This window comes from Pyxicephalus adspersus, chromosome 6 (assembly GCF_032062135.1).
Source record: "Pyxicephalus adspersus chromosome 6, UCB_Pads_2.0, whole genome shotgun sequence".
Classification (NCBI taxonomy): Eukaryota; Metazoa; Chordata; class Amphibia; order Anura; family Pyxicephalidae; genus Pyxicephalus; species Pyxicephalus adspersus.
Window position 1 is genome coordinate 8,875,421 of NC_092863.1, and position 26,847 is coordinate 8,902,267.

General features: G+C 40.7%; 3 protein-coding genes across 10 annotated transcripts in view; 1 reads left to right on the forward strand and 2 right to left on the reverse strand.

The window, feature by feature from the left end:
- Positions 1–2,658, reverse strand: part of SS18L1 (SS18L1 subunit of BAF chromatin remodeling complex) — a 16,462-nt gene extending 13,804 nt beyond the window's left edge. Inside the window, exons 1-2 of one of the 2 annotated variants that reach the window (XM_072414455.1) lie at positions 2,457–2,658; positions 26–102 (exon numbers count right to left, since the gene is read on the reverse strand). In XM_072414455.1, coding sequence (XP_072270556.1) covers positions 26–102; positions 2,457–2,525 — 146 coding nt within the window. In that variant the 5' untranslated portion in view covers positions 2,526–2,658. The remainder of the gene's footprint in view (positions 1–25; positions 103–2,456) is intronic. The other variant, XM_072414456.1, reaches the window with a different exon arrangement.
- A 309-nt stretch (positions 2,659–2,967) lies between these two features.
- PSMA7 (proteasome 20S subunit alpha 7) lies at positions 2,968–7,583 on the forward strand. The gene is made up of 6 exons (XM_072414460.1): positions 2,968–3,136; positions 5,814–5,940; positions 6,118–6,242; positions 6,520–6,642; positions 6,715–6,834; positions 7,431–7,583. The coding sequence occupies exons 1-6, from the start codon at positions 3,041–3,043 to the stop codon at positions 7,509–7,511; spliced, it is 672 nt and encodes a 223-aa protein (XP_072270561.1). The 5' UTR covers positions 2,968–3,040; the 3' UTR covers positions 7,512–7,583.
- A 2,246-nt stretch (positions 7,584–9,829) lies between these two features.
- LSM14B (LSM family member 14B) lies at positions 9,830–22,559 on the reverse strand. 7 transcript variants are annotated; one of them, XM_072414462.1, is made up of 10 exons: positions 22,355–22,559; positions 19,871–20,034; positions 18,138–18,273; positions 16,407–16,523; positions 13,825–13,998; positions 13,161–13,232; positions 12,745–12,771; positions 11,785–11,946; positions 11,556–11,712; positions 9,830–10,998 (listed from the first exon to the last, which is right to left on the reverse strand). In XM_072414462.1, exons 1-10 carry the CDS (start codon positions 22,473–22,475, stop codon positions 10,836–10,838), a joined length of 1,293 nt encoding a protein of 430 aa, XP_072270563.1. In that variant the 5' UTR covers positions 22,476–22,559; the 3' UTR covers positions 9,830–10,835. The 7 variants fall into 7 exon arrangements, with proteins under 7 accessions (XP_072270563.1, XP_072270562.1, XP_072270567.1 ...); XM_072414461.1 differs by having other exon boundaries at positions 9,830–11,001; positions 22,355–22,556; XM_072414466.1 differs by lacking the exon at positions 16,407–16,523 and having other exon boundaries at positions 9,830–11,001; positions 22,355–22,557.
- Positions 22,560–26,847: the final 4,288 nt, after the last annotated feature.

Below are 26,847 nucleotides of genomic sequence, written 5' to 3' on the forward strand. Positions count from 1 at the left end.
GTGCCATACATGCCCAAATACTCACTGTGTGCACTCTGCTGTCTTCCCCTTGCTCTGATAATCCATTATACATTGTATCAGATGGTGGTTCTCATCCAGCATCTATAAAAAAAACAGAAAAGAAGAAAAAATAATTATAGATAATTTTAAACCCATGAAGAATATTTTCTTTAAACATTTTGTGCCTGGAATTTGGTTTTACTGTGAGCTCTGTGTAGTCCATTGCAACCGGATTTTATATAGTTCTTCACGTGTGGGATGTGTGTGTTCTAATCCTGAAAATAAGACCTCATTCATACTAATATAAAGTAAACAATACTTGTAATATATATATATATATATATATATATATATATATACACTTTGTAACAGTGTTTCTCATGGGGGAACCAATTACCGTAAATAACTTTCAGGTTATACTATAGTTATTTACTATAACCACAACCACAACAGTATATTAGTGTGGGGTCAGTAGTAGGAAGAATGCCTCTTACATTGCTGGCCAGTGGGAAGAATGTAACCCTTACCGAAATCTCATTTGTATCTAATAAAGTGATCTGACAAATAGAATATTGCTTTAGGGACCCCTAGCAACCATTGGGGGGATCATAGGGTTCCACAGAGTAACACTGCTTTATAAGAACTATCCTCTTCTCCCATCTCTTTCCTGTACTGTGCACCAAAGAGGTTAGAACAAGTTTACTTGGTTTATTATACTGTAAAATAAAACCGTTTTAGTTGCCTTGCACTTTTATGCAATATGGTAGACATGTTAGTATTGACTTAATTGCATCTGCTGTAATAATTGCATGTTTTACTATGCTAACAGCAAACAGCAAACAGCTACAGTATTCCATGTTTATACCATGCACTCCCTGAGCTCTGCTAGGCTTAATATTGATATACAGATATACACCACATGTAATTTCCTTTCCTAAGTATTCCAGGTTGAATGATATGCATCATCATTTAACCCAGAGGACTGAGGACTGACAGTGAGTGCAGAGCATCATGGGCCATGGAAGGGGTTAGGGTAATAATCCCATCTGCTTTGTATTCATCACTGTGAAATGCCCAGCTCTTAATGGGGGCAAAGAAGAACAGCAAGAAGCCTCACCGGGCTGGCTTAAAGGATTTATGTCCTGCGGGACGTTCAGAGGTAGGGTGGGCACAGGGGTAGTAAGGTAGGATTAGGCTTTACATTTAAACTTTTATAGCTATTATAGGAATCTACCCATTTACTTAACCTGAGATTGAACATGGCTATCCTTTAATTTGGTCAGAACAGAACATTTCTTTTTTAGTATTGAGTTTCCAGCCACTTCTCATGGCCATCCTCAGTATATTACAATAAGATTTATGAATTTGTACCTTTCTCAGGATGCCATGTTGTGGTCCAGTGCTGGCACCTACAGTATGCTGGCTGACGGTGGGTAAGGTAAGTCATTTTTATTATTTTCTTCTATTGTTTTTTTTTTATCCATTGGTGGGGGCACAGTAGAGTCGGTAGCATGTGAGTCACTGACCAGAATTTAATTAAAGGTCAGTTTTTCATAAAGTTATGAACCATATAATATTTTTTTGAGATTTGAGTCACTTTCAGATCCAATGCAACCAATATGAAATACAAAGGGCTCTTTTTATAAAACAGAGGATCCCCTTAAACATTCCGTCATGGAAATCGTCCAGGTCTGTGTGTTTCAATGGCATTAATTGGTTACCACAAAGGAATGTTTGAAGGAATGTCAGATTCACTGTTTTATAAATAGAGCCCAAACTGTATTCACAAGGTAAATAATATAAAATAATTAGTGACCAGCAGATGTAGTTCACCGAGAGGAAATGAGCATATCTTTTAAGGTTCAACATGTGTCCCCCCAAGCAACCGGTTACAGACAGAACTTCAACCACATTCACCACAGTAAGCAACCATACTGACACCGATCAATCTGAAAACAAGACAGTGTATCAAGATTCATCTGAAATAAAACAAAATCCGATATAAATTGTACAGCTCCACTGATCCCCAGTGTGGCTTCTCTGATTTCAGAATGAGATGAATCGGTGTAGTCGGTGCTGACATATTAACTGTCATTGACATATCCTCCTCCCTAATCCACAGATAAGGATGAAGAAGGCACTCAAGTGTGTCTATGGCTGCAACTGTCATGGAGGCAGATGACATCTGGGAGGACATTTAAGTGATTAGCATTCATCATGGCACCCATGCAGAGTTCAGTGATCATGTATTTTAAATATAAATATATATAAAAAATAAAATCATGCAAAATTGTTATATTATAAAATGATAAGCAATAACTGGTTGTCATGCATCAATCATGCAGATGACAAGGATTTGTCTCCTGAATATTATGCATGGCACATGGGCATTGCATGCCCCCTCCTCCCCCTAGAATAAAGCTGGTGCCATCATCCCCCCTTAGTAGATCATTTACCTTCTGTATAGTTTGCTGGGTGACTTCTCCTTTTCCTCTGGGTCTGGCTGAAGCAAAGGCCACAGACATGATTCCCCCCCTTTTTGCCCTGTGTGTGTCTGAGCAGAATAAATTATTACAGATATTCTTAATATCTGCACCCTTATTACTAGCCAGAGGATTCTTATTCTATGCAGCAGACAGGGGGTGACGATTCCAAATGGTATAACCCCTTATACAATCCTACAAGCTGCAATATCATATTTGCAGTTCTTTTCTACACATTATTGATTTATTCAATTTATTATGTATAAAAATTAGGATTAAACAATAGAAAAATCAAGGTTGTTACAAATGAAGATTTTAGTTTACCCCTTCACTTTATTGGTACGTTCCACAAGCCGGGTTTCCTGTCTATAAGCACCGGGTAGCGCAGGTTCCCGTGGGCGTGGTTTAGTTACGCCAGTTGCGTAGCGTAATGTATTGGCCTAGACTAGGTTTACGTTGCGCCTAAGGCGTAAGTCAGATTTGTGAATAGAAGGCGGATGAGTGAGCTGTTTTGAGGGAGCTTTCGGTTTTGCAAGCAGACTGTCCTCGCTGGGAAAATGAGTTACGACCGGGCTATTACTGTCTTCTCCCCGGACGGACATCTCTTCCAGGTGGAATATGCCCAGGAGGCTGTGAAGAAAGGTTCCACGGCGGTAAGGACAGCTCTGGTGGTATCTGTATGAAGGAGACTCCCGCCAGGGTGGAAGGGAGCACACATAGGCCCTGATGTACAACAAGCTAAACTTAAACCCTTGGGGACCAATCATATCTGAGCTATCCTAGTATAAATTAGTTGGTTGTTATGGGCATTGGATTAAGGTCTTTGGGCCTGATAGATAAAATGAGAAGTCGTTGCCATTAGCAACATGTCAGATTTTAGCTGTCACCATACATCAATTGGTTGCTAGGTCATATGATAAAATAATTTGACTTTGTTATAAAGCATGGCCTTCCCATAAGTTGCTGGGATCCCCTGCACCATATAGCCATGCCCAGGGGTCAGCAACCTTTACTATCAAAAGAGCCATTTTGCCTCCTCTTCCACTAAAGAAAAATAGTCTGGAGCCGCAAAACATAACACAGTTTATAAACTTTTAAAAGTTTTAATATTTTTTTAATTTTACCTGTTACAACAAGTGTGCATGTGTAGGCCTACTTTGAAATAAATTAAACCCTGAACTATGCCCCTAGAAGCCTCCAGCTTCTAACGTATCATCCTGTTACATTAGCTGGAGGCTTCTAACGTAACAGGGTAGATTTTTTTGATGGGCAGAGTTCTTTATGTTCTGACGATGCCTTAGCGATGAAATTTTAAGGGGTGTTAGCCACAGGTGTCCCTCATTTGCAGCTTTAATTTTGTTCACCTGTACCCCCCAATCTTGAGTAATTGGGGTTCAGGTGCTAGAAGCCTCCAGCAATGTGTAACAGGGTAGAATATTTTGATGGGCAGAGTTCTTTATTTTCTGACGATGCCTTAGCGATTCAATTGTAGGTGGTGCTAGCCATAAGTGTCCCCCACTTGCACCTCTATTTTGGTCACCTGTACCGCCTCCCCCCGTTCCAGAGAAATTGGGGTTCAGATGCTTTTTTCATTAGAACACCGGATAGGGAATCCCCCTCCTCCGCAGTGTCTTGGGAGGAAGGGGATCCCCCATCAGAGATCTCCCCGCGGCAGCCGAAGGGAGCCACAACATGCGGCTCCGGAGCCGCAGGTTGCAGACCCCTGGCCATGCCGATCCTTTGTCACACCGAGCATGCTGATCAGAACTCCAGAGGATAGCAATGACAGCCAGGCAGAGGATCTGAAATTGTAGCCTTTGTGTTTTTCTAATTAAAACAAGCTTTGTACAAAATTAGAGGGTCCGTGTATGCTGACCGGGGCCCTTCGGGATATTCTATTATATGTGGGTGAAGAATGGACCTGTTATGGGTGCAGTTAGAATTATAATTCCCTTACCCCCTGTGCAGTGCCTGGGTGAGGATGACATGGCCGTCCTTCCATGTAGAGTCCTATGGAAGGTAGAGCCGGTAGAATCCCGTCAGGAGATGCACCCAGAGTCACCTGATCTGCGATACAAAGAACTAGGAACTCCGCACAGCCTCCCGCCCACCCTACCATGCTGTGTAGCCAGAGGGTGACAACTATAAAGAACCTGCAGCTCTCCGTGTCACCATTGTGATCATACTATTGGTTCCCTGGTGGATTCTCTGTAGAAATAGATGAAGAATACATTTAGGGTGATGAATCTGCTTGCAGAATTTGTGTCAACACTACAGACTATTGTCACTCATCAGTGGCTCTGGTGTCCAGGCCTCTAGGTAGGGATCTGGAAATCCCCTGACCCCATGCCTTGGCAAACACTATCAGTGGGAAGGGCAGTGACCAAGGACCTGACCTTTCTCCATATCATCCAAACTATGTTCTTTCTGTGGTGTAATTTCATTAGAGCAGGAAGTCATCAGTGCATACATGTAATGCTTCCCCCTATACACATTTTCCTGTGCGCAGATCCACTAAGCCAGGGTTCCTCCAGAGGTTGCTAGGGGTTCCTTGAGCAATGAGGAATATACATCCCTCAATTCAATGACTTCTGACACTAATTATTTATTTGGATATTTGTAAGGATGACATTCTTCCCAGTGATCACCACTCTAATGTACTGTAAGCTGTGGATATATTAATGTAATTTAAGCCCTGCCTGATTGTGGCAACTTAAAAGTGGAATTTAAACAGTGTTCTACCCAGCCCCTTTTAGCTGGGCGCACCACCAGGCACTTTTTAGTAACCATCCTGCTGTTTTTGAGGGAGTACTGATGAGTTGGGTCACAATAAAGGAGCCACCACCAGCCTACAATTGCTTGCCACCCAGCTTCAAAAAATTTCTGGGTTGAGCACTGTTTAGTATCTTTTATTACAAAGCTTGTGATCCTGTTCAGGTATTTTTGATAATGGAGTGCCAGTCCCTATGTTATAATGGTTCCCATGCATTGTCACACGAGAATCTGATAGACTACAAGTGGCCACATTATGAAGCACAAGCCACTGTTGTCACCCTTAGGGATAGTATGGCCTTATACAGGAAACCTACATCTTGGTACACCAGGGCCTTGTTGTGGGCAATCCTGTATAAATGGCTCTATGGATTCCCAGACTGACTGCTCCCTGCACCAAGCTAGGCTGAATGGCTTTCTGATGGGGTTTGGGGGGTTCGTTCATCAAATTCTGTTTAGGGAGAACACTGTTGTACTTTCTGATTTTGCAACCTTCAAGAACTACCTGGCAAAGGTGAGATTGTAATCTAATTTGATGTTGTGTTGTGTATGCTGCAGGTTGGTGTTCGAGGAAAGGAAATTGTGGTACTCGGAGTCGAGAAGAAGTCTGTAGCCAAACTTCAGGATGAGAGGACGGTGCGAAAAATCTGTGCTCTGGATGACAATGTTTTCATGGCCTTCGCTGGTATGGACATGTAGCATAACAATTACATCCAGAAACCAGTAAATCAGTGTACTTCATTCATATTTGTGGCACAAATTAGAACTTTAAAAGAAGAGTTGTGATTGGTTTCTGGTGAACAACATAGCTACCATCCAAATTTTATTTTATTTATGGTAAATTTATTTTTTTATTTTGCAGGTCTCACAGCTGATGCAAGAATAGTTATAAATCGGGCAAGGGTAGAATGTCAGAGTCACAGACTGACAGTAGAAGACCCAGTAACTGTGGAGTACATCACACGATACATTGCCAGTCTGAAACAGGTATCAACATCGTCACAGCAGCTTTAATAATTGTTCAAATATAATTGTTCTGTAGGGCTGCTTATTATTAACAAATTGGGTTGCTGAAGGTTTTATTTTATTTGCACCTTAGCAGATTAGAAAACCAATAGTAGTACGTGCTTCTGCTTTTTAGAAATATCAGAATACGCTGCAAAGGCATGCTGATGACATGATAACGGACATTCTCGGCTATAACAGTCTACATATTGCTTTCAGTATATATTTTATTTATCTGGTTCAAAATGTCTCCCTCCAGCGCTACACCCAGAGCAATGGCCGCCGGCCCTTTGGTATATCAGCCCTGATCGTTGGTTTTGATTTTGATGGCACTCCCCGTCTCTACCAGACAGATCCTTCAGGCACTTACCATGCATGGAAAGTAAGTCTGTTAAATCATTGGCATTAGGTGCTGTTCAAGTTCCTTTAAGACTAATCCATTGACCTTTTGCAGGCCAATGCTATTGGCAGAGGGGCCAAGTCTGTTCGGGAGTTCCTGGAGAAACACTACACAGATGAGGCGATCGAGACAGACGATCTGACCATAAAACTGGTCATTAAGGCACTTCTGGAAGTGAGTACAAAAGCTGTCATTTACCTGTGAACATTTAGACTTCTCTTGCAGTATGACACCACATATTTGTGGGTTATTTATGTTTGCATTTATGTTGCACTGAAGTCTTCTGCAGTGTCATACGAAGTCATGTCACTGTCTCTCAGAGAAGATCACAGTCTAATTTTCCTACCACAGTCAAGGTTAATTTTGGGGGGAAGCTAGGTAACCTACAAGTATATCTTGGAGGAAATGCATGCAAACATGGGGAGAACATTAAAAGCCCATGCAGATAGTATTGCATCTTAAAATTTAAACCTAGGACCTTGGTGTGTTTAAATTTTTCTGGCAAACCTTTCTTTTAAGTTTTGTCAATAAATTATGTTTCTTAGGTGTTGATCATTACATGTAATGTCTCAGCAAGCATACAACCTGACATAGGTCAATGTAACTTGTTACTAAAGCGCCATTGGTACTACAAGCAGTACAGACAGGTTAAATGAACTTTCCTTTATCCACTCCACTAGAGCCTTTTATTTTCATTGATGTGTTTTGTTTTCTGAGGGTATGACAAGTTATGATTTTCTCTGTAACTTTTTTTTATTTCTTTCCTCCAGGTTGTTCAGTCTGGAGGCAAAAACATTGAACTAGCAGTTATGAGGAGAGACCAACCACTAAAGGTATGTGACTTTGGGTAAAACTGATTTCATTATTGAAAACTCTGTGGTTTTATGAATAAAGTCTCAGGACAAAGGACTGCTGAGTCTTCTAGCTTGTATTGGAAAAACATTCAGGTCTGCTCTCTGCCTGCAGCCTAGTCCATATGGCTTTAGACAATTCTGAAGGTTCCTTCGATTAATCCAATAATGTTACTGCTGACTTATGTAGTGACATGGCAGGTAGGTAGACATAAACATCCAATACTCCACATCATGTGTGGATACTCTGTCTTTTAAACTTTGCGAGTTATATGTCTGTTATGAAGTATGTTGCTTTGGTGTCAAAATTATCCTTGGGCCAGAATGTGATTCAATAAGTCAGGTTACCTTGGGTCTTCACTCCAAAGGTATGAACATATAGCAGATAAATACGGTAATGAAAATCTGTTCAGCAGTCCTAAATCATTTAGTGATGAGCACTCATTTTACTGCATCAGCTAAAAGTGCTATAAATCTTGCTTGAAAATTATTCTGTATTAAATTTAGCATATATATAATTTAGCATATCCAGATACCTTCAGGCTATATAACAAAGCAGTGTTCTTTTTTTCCCAGGCTGGGATGTCCTCTGTGATGCAAAGAGCAGCAGTGACTGATGGCATCTGTGCTGCTCTCTGCTCCATTACACAATGAATGCAGCATGGTGCCACCCTCTGAGGGCACAGGCCCATAATGCCCTGAACTAACACAGTCCAGTCTTGCAGGTAATGTGACGCTGGGCATCATTCACACTGTTAGACATCATATGGTATAGTGAAGTATTGCAGTCTAAACGTTTTCTTGTTTCACAGAAGCTAGGCCTATCTAATGGGTAGGGGTAGAACCTCTGTTATCTCTTTATTTTTTATTTGTGCACATTTTAGCTCACTTGCCATGCAGTGGACCGAGTTGCAGACACAAACAAAAACAAAATCAGGCCAATGAATACCAGGAGAAACCCAACAGCAGTTCAAATTCTTCCTCATTCAATCTAAACAGGTACGTGTTAACTGAGTAACCTCATTTTTCATGACTATGCAGCTCCAGCCAATGTTTAGGATAAAATACATCAATTATTAGGAAAACCCCTAAAAGCAGCTCTGAAGCAGTTTAACATTTGAAAGAAGTTCCCCACTGTAATGTATACTCTGCACTGCTGCCAAAAGACAGTAAAAGACAATGAGAGTCATTCTTCCTATAAGGAGACTACAAACAAATTCTAATTTTTAATATGAAAATTTTTCATACGGCTCCACTGTGAAACATTCCTAATGATTGATAATGAAAGACATTTCTGCAAGGGGGTTTTATATACAGGTGAAAATATGTAACTATCCAGATGATGGGAACAAAATTGACTACTAAGATAAATATGAACAATATAGATGTCCAAACATTACCACTCCATATTTCTTGAGTAAATTTGTAATGCTAACACTGAAATTCTTACATAAAACATACCCTGTCCAAAATGATGGAATCACTAATCTTGGTAGGAGTTTATTAATCAGTTTTGCTGACATCACAGCTATGACACAAAAGTATTACTGTATACAAATATAAAGTCTGACATTGTAAAATTTACACCCACAAATTAAATTGTACAGTTGTAAGTTTTAGACTAAGTAGGAGTAAAAACAAATTCACTTAGAACGTTAGTAAACCCCCCACTGCATTTTTGGATAGCTTTTAGGAATAGACTTCCCCATTCTTCAACAGATTCTATCTTATAGCAATTGACAGATCTGCTTTGCGGGATTAATCCTTATCACGGACCATTTTTTGAGTTTCTAATCAGATACCCTTATTAAAGATGTGGCAAGATGTGTTATTATCCTGAAAAATTACTGAATACATTTACTTGGAAAATACCCAGACAAAAGTTTCAGCATCAACTTCCTGGCCATCTCAGATTAATGATGAATCCCTAAATTATTACTTTCTTCCAAAGTTCACAATGGTTTCTCTTTAGCCCTCTGTAACCTTGCTTCCTTCTGTTTAGTAGGTAATTGCATAAACAGTATATAAATCCCATCTCCTTCAGACCCACAGTGTTCTGTCATAGATTTAAGCAATTGTGAGCAATTAGAATCAGTTTTCACATGCAGATGTGGTAGAATATTAAAAGTGACAAGTAACTTTAGAACCAAAAAGATGGGCAAATGTGGTTACCAGCAGTGCAGTTTGATGGTCCCGACTTAGCAGAAAACTGTAGTTTGCCTCTAAGGGTGCCTATCACCCCATATAGTTCAGGATCATTCCTTCCTCTAATTCTGCTCATCTGTTTCTCTTGTGCATTTTCTATTTTCCAAGCTAGGTAATGCATAATTCAAAAACAAAGACAAAAGAAGCAGACCCATCTCATGCATTAAGTAACATTGTGGCATCTGACTCTAGAGAACATAGGCATGCTCTAGCTAGGAAAGCCACAGACTTCTTTTGGAATTCAAATGACTGAGTCACATGGGCACAGCCTGGCAGCCATGTTTGCTAATCTGCTTTAGCGTTACACTTGCCTGAACTGTGTATGTGACTGCTCCACATTTACACAACTTATGGCAGTTTAAGAAAACTGTCAGGGTCAAAACATGGAAGCTGCCATTGTAAATTTTTGAAGGTGCCATCACTAACATGTACACATGAATACACTATATGCAAGCACCTTCAACAAGTCCACAACAGTAGTTTCCATACTATTCCCCTGCCAGATCCCTTTTAAAATGAAAGTGATCTTAATGCATACAGGACACTTTACCTGACTGCACTGTAACCTCAATACTAAGTGCTTTGAAAGAAAAAAAAAACAAAAAAGGGGGGAAGTGCCCGCCACCCTTAACACTTTGGTACAATTTACAATTTCTTCATGTCAAAAGCATGGATGGCTCCCCACCAAAAAAAAAGTAGTGTTTACATGGTGAGCATATCACTCATCTGAGTGCAGACCAATAGGGCATTAAAATTCCCCTCACTAGGAAAGGGAATGCAAGCTGCCAAAACAAAACTGAAAGTTAAAAAGTAATCTTAAGGAGATTCCTTTTTTCACTTGGGGCACAAAACATAATTGCTCACCTTAAACTAAAGTGCCACATACTACCCCCATAATCTCAGCATTGATCATTCCTCCTAAATGCACAAGCTCTTGTGTCAAGTCTGATCTGTGGCTTATACAATGTTACATGGATGAAAAGCAAGGGCAGAATTAAGCCTGCCTGGCGCAGGGTTACAGGACTGCTACAATGCATCAAGGAAGAAAACGTATGGAAGACAGGTCAGTCTAGGGACACAAGAACCCCATTTTTCTGTCCATTGTGGCGGCAGAGGTCTTCACACTCTCCCAGTGCCGGCCCTCTGCGCTGTCTGGGTTCTTCGAGGAACTGCACCACCCCTACCTCCTCTGAAGCCACCTCGGAAGCTGCGACCTCGACGGAACCTTCCAGACACCCCAAAGGTTTCTGTGTTCAGTTTTTTCTCCTCTGCCCATGTAGTTCTTCTGAAAACAATGCATCACACTCCATTAGTTAATTAACTTTTGCTTCCAAGAAACCCTGCAACAAACCCTTTGTTTACTTAAATTAAATCTTATTCCTGTACATCAGATGTCATCCTGCTGCACAGATGAGTGTTAATCATCTGCTACCAAAAAGCAGCAAGAAAACTACATATGAAGCAATAAAGAATAAAACCCTGCTCAGCATTATTGCCACTAAGGCACCCTAATGACATATGGGACTTGTTTGGGTTATGATAGATGTAGGGGAGCTCCTTATGTTATGTAAGCTGATTTATACCACTGTTCTTTATTGCTCAGTGAAAAGATTTATCCAATTCTCAAGTGAAGGACTAGTTTGTGAGAAGAGCTTGTTTACAGGTAGGTCCAAGGATAAGAATAAGGCTAAGAATCTGTCAAGCCAACCAACAGCTCCTTTATTGTCATTAGGGAACCGAGATCCATTTTTCTAACAACTGCATACAAAAGAAACTGAGGGTGGCTACTAACAGTTTTTTGTTTTTATTTAAGCCCAAAGGCAGCACTTTAAACCCTACCTGGATTTCATCTCTGAGGAGATGTTATCAAAGAAGGACTTAGACCGGTCATAATAAATATTCGGTCCCAAGGGGTCCTCCTCAGGGTTTCCATCACTATTTTGAGTCTCCACACCAGAATCTCCTTTTTCTTCTCCCTCCTTCTCTGGCTTGTCATCTGTAACAGATGTTTTTTGTGAAACTCAGACTTTTTTTTATAAAGAGAAAGCCTTCAAGAACAGAGATATACCTTTAAAGTTAAGCTTATCTTTAAATTCTTTGTCTAGCTCTTCGCGGTTAAATTGAGCATTTGCGCTCTCAAAATCAAAGTCTCCATCAAATTTAATGGTGTTTTCCTTGACAGTCGTCGGGCGGTTCTGACCCCGAGAACGATTTCTTGTTCGTCTGTTACCTGTGTAAAGAAGCAACTAAGAAAGATTAACACATGAGCATAGCTCAATTTGTCCATCCTAAGAGCAGTTATTTTCTTAGCGTAGGAAAGTTGAGTTGTTTTCTAGAGTAAGGAATTTTTAAAAGCCTTGCCATTTTTTCTGCTGTGCCCCATTGGGGAGCTATCCCTACACAAGTGTTTTAAACCAGGGTTCCTTGAGCAATTTGTAACTCACAGGTCAGTTTAAACACCAATTTTTTTCTGATCATTTTGATCTGGTGACATTACTCCCACTGAGCACCACACTAATGTAACTGTGAGCTGTGGATATCCCAATTCTAGCAGAAGTTTCCCAAGACCCAAGGATATCTTTTGGTTCACCCCATGTTAAAAAGCTCAAGAAACAAAAGGGAAATCTTCCAAACCAATGGAAACCCTTACCCCCCGGCTCCAAACCTCCAAACTATGGGGAACATTAAATCTCTTCTCAATCCCAGATTTTTGAAAACTACCCTCTTTTCCTGTGCAAGTAGCACTAAAATTTATGATAGCCTGATACAGTGATAGTCACGAGGACAGGGGATAAAACTGTGGTGTCAAACAAATATAATTCTGGCAATGAATCCAACACTTGCACAAGGTTTTTTTTATTTTTTTTGGGGGGGGGACTTTGTGCTTTGCAACCCACAACACTAACAGGTTACCATCTTAACTCAGAAGCATAAAATATCTTTCCTTTTGCTCCTCTGTCAGATAATGGGATTAGGCTATGTTTAGGCTTGGATTTGCCAAAGTCAGTTAACAGCACTAGAAACATACCATGTGAAAGTGTTGATTGGTCCAAGTCTGCCATAAGTGAATCACATGCTCATCAATACCATAGAATACAGAAAATATCATTAGCTGCCAACAGTGAAAAAGGAACAGTAAAGGAAAAGTAAGCTCCACCCATAAAGTCTAGAATAAGAGTATCAAACTGCATAAAACCATCACCTTACTAGAACCTGTTCACCAGATTACACATAACTAGGCTGTAGTACTAAAATGTAGTAAAGAGAATAATGGAGGGGGTTTGGTAGTGTGGTAACAGACCACCTCCTATATGTAGCTTAGAGCACTTTCTTCTACAAGGCCATTTCTCTGTTCACCAATACAGATGAACCTTGTGACCCCACCAGTACAAAAAACCCTTGGTGGCCCAACTGTCATATGCCCTCACTGCCTTTTAAAATTACCTGATCTCCGTCTGGGGGGTCGTCTGTTCTCGTCATTCACTGTATTCTGTACCTGAGTAGCAGGAGCTGGTACTGAAAGAGGTAGTAAGAAACTTAAAGCAAATATAGCTGAGAGGTGCACACAACTAACAATTTGTTCCAAGTGTTAGTGCTGGTACAGTCAATGAAACAAATGCAGAGATGAGAACAGGGCCATTGATTGCAATGGCACACAAAGTCATGCATTTTACAGGCAGTTTGAAAGGGGCCAAGACCAAGCCATATTGTTACTTTGGATGGTTTACAGTGGACTTAACTCATGTTTATGCTGGCTTCAGAAAACTGATTTGGGAGGGTAGTAGCAAAGGTAAGGTAGCAGCAAAAGCCCACTGGGCAAAACCACCTGCAGAGACCTTGAGGCTTTTTTTAAGTGGTAGCATCCTGTGTCCTACCACAGCGATACCAAGATGCAGGACCTGACAACCTGCTATCTCAGCACAGACCACCAGAATGAAAAACTTTCTGAAGCAAACCTAAAGTTTTGAGTTTGCTCCACTCTAAATCAGGACAGGGTTTGACGCAGGTAAAGCACGAGAGGAGTCCTCGTTCTCACTAGCTAATACCTCAAAATATAGAGAACTATTTCACTTTGTAGACCCTACCCATAAAAAGCCTTTTCTATTACCATTAACTTGTGCAGGTTGTGCTGGTGGTTGGCCCTGTCTGGTCCCTCGCTGGCTTACAGGTGGTCCTTTGGCTGGCTGGAGCTTCTTCTGCGTCACATTTTCTACTGGACCAGTCTGGACTGCTTGCTCCACCATTGGACTCTTCCGAACAGGGACAGATGGGAAGCCACTTCCTAACAAGAAAGCCAGACTTTTAAAGATTCCGAAATTGATGTACAGATAGAACACTTATGCAAAATCCTAAAGCAGACCCATCACACAACACTAAATTAGGCACATTTAACACTCCAAAGCCAATTCTGGCATTTATCTAGCAACACAGACCTAATGCAATTTTAGAAAAGCGAGTCTTAATATTTGCTTTCAAGATCTGTAACATACGTCAAGAAGGCCGGAATGTCCAAATTCAGGAACTGCTATTGCTGCCATACTATTGCTAACAACCTCAGTGGTTCTCAACCAATAAATAGGACCTTGGGGGGAGGGGGGGGGGTTACCTCTGTGTCCACTGTTGCAGGAACAGAAAAGGAGATCAATCATCCATTTACCCCTGTTTATACTAGATTGTAAGCTCTTCGGGGCAGGGTCCTCTCCTCCGGTATCACTGTCTATATTAGTATGTCATTTGCAAGCCCTATTTAATGTACAGCGCTGGGTAATATGTTGGCGCTATAGAAATCCTGGTAAATAATCGGTAAAAGAAAAATGTCCCCAATTGAACAGACCGCAGAAGGAACCAACCAGAATCAAAACCCTTCCCTACTCTAGACAAAGTTTTGGCTTTAGATAAACTTTAAAGAAAAGCAAAACCAACACTAAAATGTTGAATTACCTTCCTGAAATGAAAATACAGTTTACCCTTTTGTATCTACAGATCTCCTTTAGCCCATCACAGGCATTGGCTTACTGAATAATCCAATATAGGTAAAAAACAGCTAAAGTTGACCTAGGTTAAGCATGTCATTACATAAAACATTACATAAACACACAAGTACGGTTTCCAGAATATCATAAAAACACACCTGAATGAGGATTAATGGGGAAGCATGAAAAGGTTAGACGGAAAAAGATTGTTAGTTCAAATTTATAAACTTGCATTACACAGGTAACACTAAAACATATGCTACATTGACATTAGTACAGGTGTACAGATACAACATTTTTGTATTTTACAACTTGAAGAAACTGGAGTAATATGGTTGGCTTTGATTGGCAGCTATACTTTTTATTCAAAGGAAAGCACCATCATAAAGGTGAACAGTACTTTAAGAGAAAGCTGTACCAAAAGACCACCCCCAAAAATTGCATTCTATTCAGTCTAACTTCTATTGGCCCTAATACAGCCATCTTTACTTTACTGCTCCAACCAGAGCTGCACCGACTATAGACTGACATTTTATCTATTGGGTCACTAACTAATTGAGAACTAATTGGGTCATGGCAGGAAAAGGATTTGAAGGGGATGATTCCTCCAGAAAGTTTGTGCCATTTCAGGCAAAGAATAGCAATGAAAAGGAGTTGAAGGAGAAAACCTTTTGGACCGAGTAAGCTGCACTTAGGGAGTAGTTGTCTCGATTACAACTAAAACAAAGTTAAATGAGGGAAAGCAACCAACCAGGGGTTACATGTAGAATATCAGATTTAAAAAATCTTTTCAGATACACTAACCATGATCTTCGTGAGGAGCAGCATATTCAATACTGGAAGCTGTAGCACTCCACATCCTTAATTGTAATTACCATTACATAAACATTTTAGGGATCCATGTACATCTAGAAGGTATAATGTAAGCCTGTAGACTAGCTATGGGGGTGTGTGGTTCCCATACCCTTTAGCCTGGGAACAAATTGAGAGGAAATACATATGCAACAGAAGTGAAATCTGTTATTCTCCACAGTAGTTGTGGATTTTAGGAGGCATCAAACTTTCTTTTTCTATTATTGTGGGCAAAAACTGTAGGAAAACCCAAAATGCAAAGCTCACTAAACTACAAAAAGGAAATCTACCCTTTACAGTATACACAATCTGAACTGGTGCATAGAGGATTGATTATATATCCATATACACAGGGAGGTTTATGAGGATATATTGACTACATTTTCACATCTGTCTACAGCCTTCTTTTAAAGACACTTGCTCTAAATGTCATTGCCCCAAACACAAAAGTGGGTGTTTAAAACCAACCTCCAGAACCCATACTTTTCTGCAGCTGTTTCCTACCACGCCAGGCTGCAAAACACCCAGTACTTCCTAACCTCATCTGGTTTAATTTCTTCCCCCAATCCCAGCAATGAGGGATGGGATCATTTTGGAAATAAGGATAAATGGGTTGAGATACCTTTCTTTACAAATACTAAATTGAGGAAGGTCATGACATGTAGAAGGCTACTGACATATAGAATATAGGTAGATTACATAAAGACAATGTTAAACTGGTATCTTACAACTTCACTGGTTTCCCAGTTCAGAATCTGCAGACTGAAAGCAACATTAAACACACTATTGATGCATGCAAAGGCTAAAGGGAAGGATCAAACCAAAAGCATGCACAGCATAACAAACGATACGTCAGCCATGTTACCCTTTGAGAGGTGCGGAGGCTCCGCCAGTATGTCAGGATCCGGCAGGGCAGGCTGTGGAGATGGGGAGGAGCAGGAGCTGGATTCCGCGGCTGAGGCCGAAGGACTTACCAGCTTCTCTGCATGGACAGGGCAAAACATTAACAGGTCATTAATACATAAGGGCTTCAAGAATTAAGATCATATGAGGAAAGCTGTTCAAGTTAAACAACTGGAATCATTCAATTCCTATACTAAATAAAACATCTGGTGTCTGGAAAAACCTCAAACTGTCCATTGATTTGACAGCTAGTTTTATGCATTCTTCAAAATGGGAAAACATTCTGCACAGTTTATGAATGTTAGAGCTGATCAAGCATTACAATGATCTGTAACAATATACTCCCATCTTTATGCTATAAAGAGCTTTCTGTTTACAGCTTGTTAGTTCAAGCTATGAAGCCATTAATGTATCTGTGTGGCAGGAAAGTGTTGCAATGCTTAGAAATAAAGCAGCACAGAGTACATGGGCAACATTAGAGCTTCTAGGCAACAGCTGGGATGCCAGGTGTATTCACCCAAAGGTAAGGTCAGCCAAGTGGTGAAAAATCCCTAATAGGCTAATAAACGCCACTGAAATAGGAACTGACCTATCCAAGGATAAATTCTCTTTATCCTTGGAGAGCTTTTGATTTGCGTGAAAGTGCTAATCATTTTACAGTGTTCTCCCAGCCCCTTATAAGTTGGGTGCTCCACATGACACTTCCCAGTAACCACCTGGGACGTTCTTGGGTAATTACTGAAGGTTTGGGTGAGAATACAGAGGCTGCCACCCACCTACAATTTCTTCCTAACCGGTTTAAAGAAAATTCTAGGTTGAACATGGATTTTAAGAAAATGCTTAGGCTTTAGGATTCTGTTCTGCTTGTGTTCATGTGTTTATATACAAGCAAAAGCAAGCTACAAATAGAGAACCCATTACAAGCAATGGGCAATCTGCATATTACTATTTGCAGAGATGTTAGTGATCAAAATTAAAGTCACCCCAAGTCATCCTGGAGGTAATTTTAACATGCAGATATAAAATCTATTATAGCTAAAACATCCAAAGTGCTAAGAGTTTTGCTATTAAAAGGGCCTTTCTAAAGCCCAGCATTTGACACTTCCAGGAGTGTCAGATGCTTGCCCATTGTGTATTGTTACTTATAAGAGTAAACTTCTCTAACTTGAAGTTTATTAGCCAGCATCCCCAATAACTGAATTGCCGAGACTACAAATATGCCACAGTTATTTCTCTTTAGTATAGGCAGGGTAAGACTAGCACCAAGAAAGAACAGTTAGGTACAATTACCATGCAGCACTACAAAGCTGAAAGCAGAAAATTACCAATTGTAAATGCGGTATATAGTTTTTTTTATACCAAAGTTTTTACCAGTTAAAAAAAAAAAAAAAAAACTTGACACTAGTATTGGTTTTGTGCAATTATAATAAAGCATAAGAACTGAGAAAGGGCCTTCAATCAAAAAATCAGAATACCCCTTAACTCCTTCACAATCTTCATATCCCCCAGATCAACCACGGAGGACTTCCACTCTTATATTTCAAAGCATATGTATGTAACTAAAGGAAAAGGTCCCACATAACTTAGCAATTCTTTTGTTGTCCAAAAACAATGTCAAGATTTTGGGCTTAAAGTAAAATGGTTACAGGCATGTCGAGATCAAGTACTCACAATAACCAATATAATCACTTACCAAGGCCCAAGGAAGCAGCATACTGCTGGCTAAGGAGAGAGGAAGCTGCCAGCTGACCATATGTTGGCATGCCACGGAATGGACTGTAAGGCACAGATGACTGGTATGATGATGTTGAAGCAGAGCCCAACGATGACTAAAGAAAGGGTGGGGAAGACTATTAAAATACCAGCAATACACAGTACTGTATGAGGAATCCACTAACATTTAATCATGTAGGCTTTTCTCATAAAAAAAAAACAAACCCCATCTCAAACCTAAAATTGCACTGCAAAGCAGAAAAGTTTAAAATTTCCATTGTAAATGCCCGTTTTTCCTTTTCAAAAAACTATTCACTTTTGACTTGTCCTTGAAACTAAACCTAAATTCCCTAGCACAGCCCCTCCCGCCTTGCACTACACAGCTTTCCCCTGGGACATTCCCATTACTTTGTGGAGGCCAAGCTCCATCCTTTCAGCCATCTGCATACCCTTTCATGTAGTAGCTGGGATGAAGCAAATGGGAGATACAGCAGTATCACTTTAGTGACAGCATTGAGTCTGCTGGGATGGTAACATCACATCCCAAGTTAGTGGCATCGTTCAGATTTTTCTGGATGTCTACACAAGGGGGTCTCTTACAGGTTAATGAAATACAAAAGTCTTTAATGTACAAAATCTTGCACAAAATATTCTCTAAATGAACGGTCTGATGAGAGTGTAAAGAGCAGTGAACACAACATGGCCTTAGCTTCCTGCTCTAGGTGAGCTTTCCTAAATCACAGCCAAAATATACATTCATCTACAGCTAAACTAGTCAGCCATTTAAACATAGCCATATATATTATAAAACGTGGTGAAAGCATACCAACAGCATGCAAAAAAGATCTGCTCATCTAGATCTGATCGTCTCATCATCTGATAACACATGTGCCCATTTATTCTTGCATTACAGAGAATTGAAAAAAAAGTGTAGTTAAAGCAAAGTAGCATGTAGTGCAAAAAAGGTGACAATCATTACCTTTAGTAAAACAAAAAAAAAATTAATCCTAACTGAACATTACCTCTTTATATGAACGCCCTATTGTCATCATGCTGATGCCTTCTAGTGCCCAAATAGGCAGAGACTTATGTACATTTACCTTCCTCCTCCCAATATACCTGACAATACAACCCAACCAGCTGACTGCTAAAGTCTTGAGGTTTGTCAGTCATACAAGACCTTGAGATTTTACAAAACTGAAATTTATTCATGCTTCCTGCAGGTGACAATCACATCCTACCTTCACTTTGTTAGATGACGCTTTATCTGTCTTGCTGCTGAAGCCTATAATTATCTTGTTACTGTTGGGAATTTGAGGACAAGTTACATAAACAAGGACTATGTGGTTGTAGGGGATTAAAGGGCTGCTTGCTCCAGTTATATTTTATAACCAATACAGCAAGGAAATAGGTTAGCCAGTTAACTATCAGCCACCCAAATCTAATTTAGATCTCCTGATGCTCGGAAAATGTGTTACCACAGTGCATGGAAGTGTTTAGGCCATAAAACAATGTAATAGAGGCATTGTCAGTTCCCTACAGAAAAATAGAAACTCACTGGATTTGGCAGACAGGGAAAGTACTGCCTGCCCTCAAACATAGACATTTGTATTTTGACAAGTAAGGACAAATTAAAGTACAGAACCAGGCACCCCCATCATGTACAATTAGAGAATGGAGTTAAACATAAAATACTTTGTATTTGTCACATACCTGGACAATGGCTGGATCCTGGGGCAAGGCATGCTGGGTCTTCGGGGGCTCACACACAGTAATGTCTTTGATGTCACTACCTCTGAAGATGATATACTCATAAACCTCTTCACGAGGAGGTGCTGGACGGTCAGTTGGGCGGTCTTCGGTCCCAAAGGATCGTACTATACACAAATCAAAAATAGCTTAGGAAAGGAATGTGTATAAAAATGTGCCAATGTGAGCCACCAGAGAACCGCTGGTTGACTTGGGATATTGTCCTTAAGGCAAGAATGTGCACTATTGCAACTTAACCAAATGTTAGCTGTGTTGTGTACTAGATCAGTGAAATTACCACATTGATTACCTCAAAGTAAAATTGTTTATAGCAACAGGAAGCATGTAATAACCTAGGCCTCCATGTGTTAGCCCTCTATGCATTTAAATAGTTGCATGCCTATGGACTCTTACTATGGACTGCTTAAATGTCAACATACCAGATGAGGTGAAGCCCAAACCCTCTATGCAAGGAAGTAGCTTTGGTCTCCATCACCATGATCATTCCACCTATAACCCATCAGAAAGCTTCAGGAGCTGTCCAAATGACAACATACAATTCATTTCTACTGCACTGCATTAACAATGGAATGCACCCATCTTCAGGAGTATCCCAAGACATTCACTTAAGTGCATGATTGGAGCGATATCTGCATGGGCCCTGCATATCCAATCTCTAGCTCCAGTCCAGGCCATTGACCCTCATTGAAAACATAAAAAATCAGCTATGGAGTTTCCTATCAGCACTTTATATTGCCTTGAAACTCCAGCTTGCCTTGCCAGTCCATAAACATTCGCAATAACTGAACGGGAAGTATTTACCCACATCTTGCAATGTAGCTGCCAAGAAAATCCCGGAGAAGTCTTGGATTCAAACCATTTAACAAAACACCCTAAGCTACGAGCTTCCCTGCCTTCTGACATATCACCAGCCAATTAAGGCACCCAGGGTGGTGAGAGTGATGATGGGCATGGCTTTAAATTAATGTAGTTGTGTTTTTGTGTAAAGAACAGGACAGCTGAAATGGAAACCTTTCCTGAAAAGAATGCTGCCAATGTTACCCACAAGATCTCTGCATATCACCGATCAGATCAGCCAATTCTTAACATCATGCAACCAAATGCCTAGGCTTTTAGATAAATGACTGCATGGAAGATAGGAGCGATTCATTCTATCAAATTATGAACGTTTCATTAAAAACACATCCCAAGTGACGCTGGTACTTCAACAAGTCACAAAGCAACACATTGATATAACTACTCAAATAACAGAGAATGTGAGAAATATTAAAGAGCAACAGAAAATGCCACCACTAATTTAAATATAAAACATGCATATAGCCAAGTAAGGCACATCCTTCTGCAACACTAAGTAACACCAATGTAGAACGCTCCAGTCCTTGGCATTAACTGTGCCACAGAGGACACTTACATCCTAACATCCCTACAATAGGCCAATGCCTGGTACCTCCAGAGGGGTTCCTAGGGACATTTGGGCCTCCAAGGTCAGTTTAAGGGAGACAGATAGCCTTTTTGGTTAAGATTATATTCTTCCCACCAGCTAGCAATGTAATTGGAATCTTCCTACCAAACCCTCACATTAATATACGGTGATCTGTGAATCTAATAACAATAGGAGGGGTTCCCTGGACACCTGAAAGTTAAAGGTTCCTCCACCAAGAAACACTGATTTACATATTCAGTTTCACCAAACTTCCCTCACACAAAATCATAACTAAATAACCATACAACATTCATATTGTGGGGTCTAAAATAACCAAAGAACAATTTTAGTGGGTGGAAGCCAGTTGAGCCACCAGAAGGTTTTTGGGATGTAAGAATCTAGAAGAAAGCCAACCATAAGGAGAACATACGCCATACAGATCACTTCCTACCAAATATTTACACCTGGGAACCTGAGGCTGCTAGAAAGAACAACCAGGAGCCATGTTTGATGAGCAAACTATTGCCAATACAAAGGTCCCCCCATATCTACCAACCTGCAAGAGACCTCCAGGGCTTCCCCATACTGGCCAGGCCTCCAGTTACTGAGCAGCATTTGTGGAAGCCCTATGCAAGGATTTCATTACGCTACCAATAAAGGGTCTATTCTTCATTAGACCAAACACTGGGGAACCATGAAGCTTTCCATGCCCATTTACCTGTATGCTGCAAGGTAAGCGGCAGCACACAGGTGACATACTACAAGGCAAGTGGCAGCACACAGGTGACATACTACAAGGTAAGTGGCAGCACACAGGTGACATTCAATGGACTCACATAGCCCCATGGGGTGACAGGGCACCGCCCTCTAGTTGGCACCACAATGGTGACCCTGCATGACGTCAGCCCTCTGCAGGGAGACACGCACCCCTCGGGCACAGACTGACGCACATCCATGAAGGGTACACCCCCAGCTCCCTCCCAGGCCCATAGCCCTGACTGCACCTTTGGCTAGGGCCACCGTGGAGTTCTCGGTGTCGATGGTGTAGAGGATGCCCTCATAGCGGATCTGAGCCTTGGAGATCAGGCTGATCTTGCTCCCGATGTACGGCGTTCCCGAACTCATTCTGCAGGCTTGTTAGGGAGTCCCCAATACACACCTTCCACCTGAGGAACCCCCGGACTGCGAAGCGCCGCCCACCACCTCCCCTTATAAACCACACCGCGGGACCCGCCCATTTACACGCCGATAGGCGTGGCGACGTCTGTTTCTTTACTGCGCACTCTTCTGTGCGGGTTTCTCCCGGTGGGTGACGTCGAACGCGTTGATTGGTTGTCCCGGGCAGACTAGGCGAGCCTTGGCAACTAGTGACGCGAGGTACAGCTGCTCCATAGTGACGACATGTGTGGAGGGGTGGCGGCCATGTTGTAGGTGGGATTGACTGATAAGTCAGGGTCACAAGAGCACCTGTCAGCTGTACATGAAATGCCATGGTCATCTTATATTATTAAAATTTAAATATTCCAACATGAAGTATCTGATCCTGCCTGACTCTCAACTAAAAGTTGTGTTTCTGTTTAAATTCCTGCAGGATTAATTGATTTAGGAGGTTTTTTTCAGTGACTGCTGGGCTTTTCTTCCCTTAGAAATGGACTTATCAGTACAGGGGTGCAACTTGTCAGCATGGCGTCCACAGGGGGCCGTGCTTAGTGTTACCCCTAACTTTTTAGTAAGCAAGAAATTCATCTGAAAAGATAAAGAATTATAGTTACCTTACCCCATCTTCTGGCCCCCCGACGAGGGCATCCCTTGCAATGAACTGAAGTGTCTTCTAGCCTCATCATTCAACAGGAAAGGTTGTGATGTCTGCCATTAGTAGGGAACGCGGGGTAACATATGTAGAACATTTTTCATTTTAGGAGGTATGGAGGGGGGCCGAGGTTCAAAGTAGAACATTTTAGTGGAAGGTCTGCTCCAAGTGCATTCAGATTGTTGAATCTGGTTCATCACTACCATTCCATTGGTTGTGGATGAGTTATTCTAGAACGGCTCCAATGGGCTGGGGTAACAGTAAAATTTCACTGCATGGTTTCTAACTATATTATGGCAAAGATGTCCAAACATTTCCAATCATACCGTGCTCATGACTGTGTTTGCAGTGCAGAAGAATAGTCTAACATTCAGACTACACCACATCTTACACATGACTACATGTGGGATTGTCCCCAGATCCTCAAAAATGTGCAATAATAAGTGACGTTACATGTATAAGTAGCAGACCTTCCCATTGGAGAGATTCCCCTCACAATGGAAAGGGGGAAATCTCCTTAATAGCATCAGAGACTGAAATAAAACCAGACAGAATTTGCTTCCTAATTGATTGTGCTGTTTTTTTTTTTTTTTTTTTAAGCTATGCTCTTACAGGTCAAACTGCAGGTTCAGCCACCCCCACATCAGATCACCAGAGCTCCTTTAGTAACAAAACGATTCCATGTGTAAATTCAGCCAATTCAAGTAAGAGTGTACATAGAGTTAATAACCCCCTTCACCCTCAATTTGTTTTAATATCAGCTGTGTGGTGCACATTAAAGAAAAAGGAGCACTTACCTGCATGTAGCATGTAAGGCTAATTGAATATGTACAAACTCTACTTCCCTCTAGATTATTGTTTTTCAATAAGCAATTTATATTTCTCAGGTCAGTTTAAGTGACACTAATGATCTGTGAATTTGACATTCTTTCCATTGGTTGACAATATAAGAGGCTTTTCTCCCACTGATCACTACAGTAATGTACTGGAGCTGTGGATATAGTAGTTATAGAGGGGTTCCCTAAAACCTAAAAGTTATTTTAAAAGTTTTCCATGTTACAAAGGTCAGAAACACTGCCCCGGGTCACCTTGGTACCACCAGTACAGAGCACTTTGTAACCAAAGTTAGTGTGTTTATGTTTATTGGTTAGCAAAGCAACTAATTACAAGTGCAAGGCGTGCAAGGCACACAAGGGGGGGGGGGGGCACCAGGCCACTTTGTGTGGCTGAGCACCTGAGTTTTGAGGTCGGGGGGGACTCTAAATGGGAATAGAGGCAGCATTTACAATATTTGACCCTTATACCATCCCCAATATACAGGTTTGTATTGAAAACATAGATAATAAAAAGAACTAGAATTGGATTAGAGATTTGATATTATTTGCACATGTGTGTATTACACAGCACCCGCTGGTCTCTTGCTTACAAAGCATGACCACAAACCTGTAAATGTCATGCTGTATTGTCAGCACTTTCTGTGTCCTGCATCGGGTGCTTCTGAGAATATTCTTCACACTGGAATACTTTTCTTTATTTATTCAGAATACATAAATAAAAACATAATTTGTTATGAACCCCCAGAAACAAGCTTTTTTATGGATGGCCTGTTTAATTGCTATGTTGTGCCTGATATACATTGGATATGAGAATCCTTGCCTAAAGAACAAGCCTACACCAATGCTTCAGGTGTGTTTGGGTGCACCTGCCACCTATTCCCAATCTACAATATGACACTTCTCACATTTAAAGCTGAATGCCATGCAGACTGCTAAATACACATATGAAATGGATATATGGTATTTATCGGTAAAAAGGATTTTTGTTTTGATCCAATCTTAATATTGATAATATTTTTTATCTTACATGTCATTATACACTTACGGGTCTCTTCTGTTCCCCAGCCAGTGACTTGACATTGGCTGACTATGAGGTGATATGAGGGGTGGACATTAAACAGTTAAATGTTTTCACAGATGGAGATAATGTCTCTTTATTATTCTATATCTCCTTCATGCTCTTCTAAAAGACCTTCTGCAATAGCTCTTGCTGACCCAGCCATCATTAAATATGCAAGTAGGATGACGGTCTATTCGCTCTTCTCTTAGATAAAACAGAATAATAGCTGGACAGTTGCAGGAGTTTGATAATAATGATTGGTAGTTAGCGGTTACAACACCAGGGTATGGGAATTCTACAGTTACCCAAAGTGACTTGGTATAAATAAGAGTTGGTGGAACATAATGAGAACAAACCTTAGACATCACTCACTGTGATTCATAGAAGCTGGGGCCTCTGGGTGCCTCAGTAAGAATAGGTAAATAATTTAAGGAAATCTCTGTGTACTGTAACAGTAATTCTATTTGTGTACTGTAACTGTAACTCTCATCGCACACTGTTATCTTTATACAGCATTCCATGGTTAGAAATCATATTCATCCCTTTTGTATTGGCATGCATAGATTGTAGTGGAGCTGTTAAACACATGTCCTACCACTAGGAGGCGTTGGTGTTCACATGACCTGGGCATTGGTTCATGCAAGAAAAACCTAAATAATGTAAGACATCAAGTAAAAATATCCTTCAAGTGAATTTACATTGGAATTTCATAATTGCTACCATTGCTAATCTAAGGTGAAACATTTATGCTTTTTGTATGGAGCCAAAGCTGAGCTTTTGGCTCATGTAGTGTCAGTAGCACACCTGAAACAAGACTGCAGATAACTGCAATACAAGTTATACTGCAATTAGCTGAGCCCTGAGCTGTACATTCATTCTGGGTCATTGATTCAGAAAGTATTCAAGGCAGAGGAACACAACATCAACTTTTCCGATCCAACTCAGCGGATGATGGGTTTAAGGAAAGTAGTAACCCTTGCACCCATGTGACCCCTCTCCAAGCACTCCAAGCAGTTTACATAATCTCTGTCCATTTTAAATATTCAACGCCAACCATAAGATAACGATGATCACTTATAGCAGTGTTTTGTTGGTTGTAGAGACGGTGGCTATCTGTCTATGGCTCTATTTTATCTTTACCATCACTGGCGGCTTCAATATTCCATCTCTTCACTGGTTACTCATAACTGAATGAACAAGGGGAAACAATGACATATGCACATATAAATACCTTTATATTATTATCAGTAAGAGGGCCTACCAGTAATGGGGGAGTGCTGATTCATATTGGAACTAATTAAACTGTAGCCAAAACCTCACTGCAGTCAAATAGAATGTGTTCGGGGTGGCTGTGAGTAGTTCAGTTGCACTCATTCCTACCTGCAGTCAAATATGCAACCAGGTGCCAGCAAGGTGCCTCTTAGCGGGAGCTGAACCTGCTATTTACCAAACATCTTCAAGAACAAAAACATGGAGGAGTTCTAGAATTCCCTCCTTAACATGCAAAGCATGTATGTAATATGAAATACACCAGGACATTCTTTGCTACTGTTCTGCACGTGCAGTCCTGAGAACCTTGGGGGCCATAATCAAGAGCCAAATGTCATGCTACCTCTATTTCTGCATTAGAACTGACACTACAGATTGACAAGAGGAAAGTTAGCAAACCTTAGATATCATCTGTACATGGGACAAGATCTTTTCTATATAATGATCATTTAGGAAAACAAACACCAGACTGTTATTCCATCAGATAGCAAATACATTGTGATGTCATTGTTTTCATTTTTC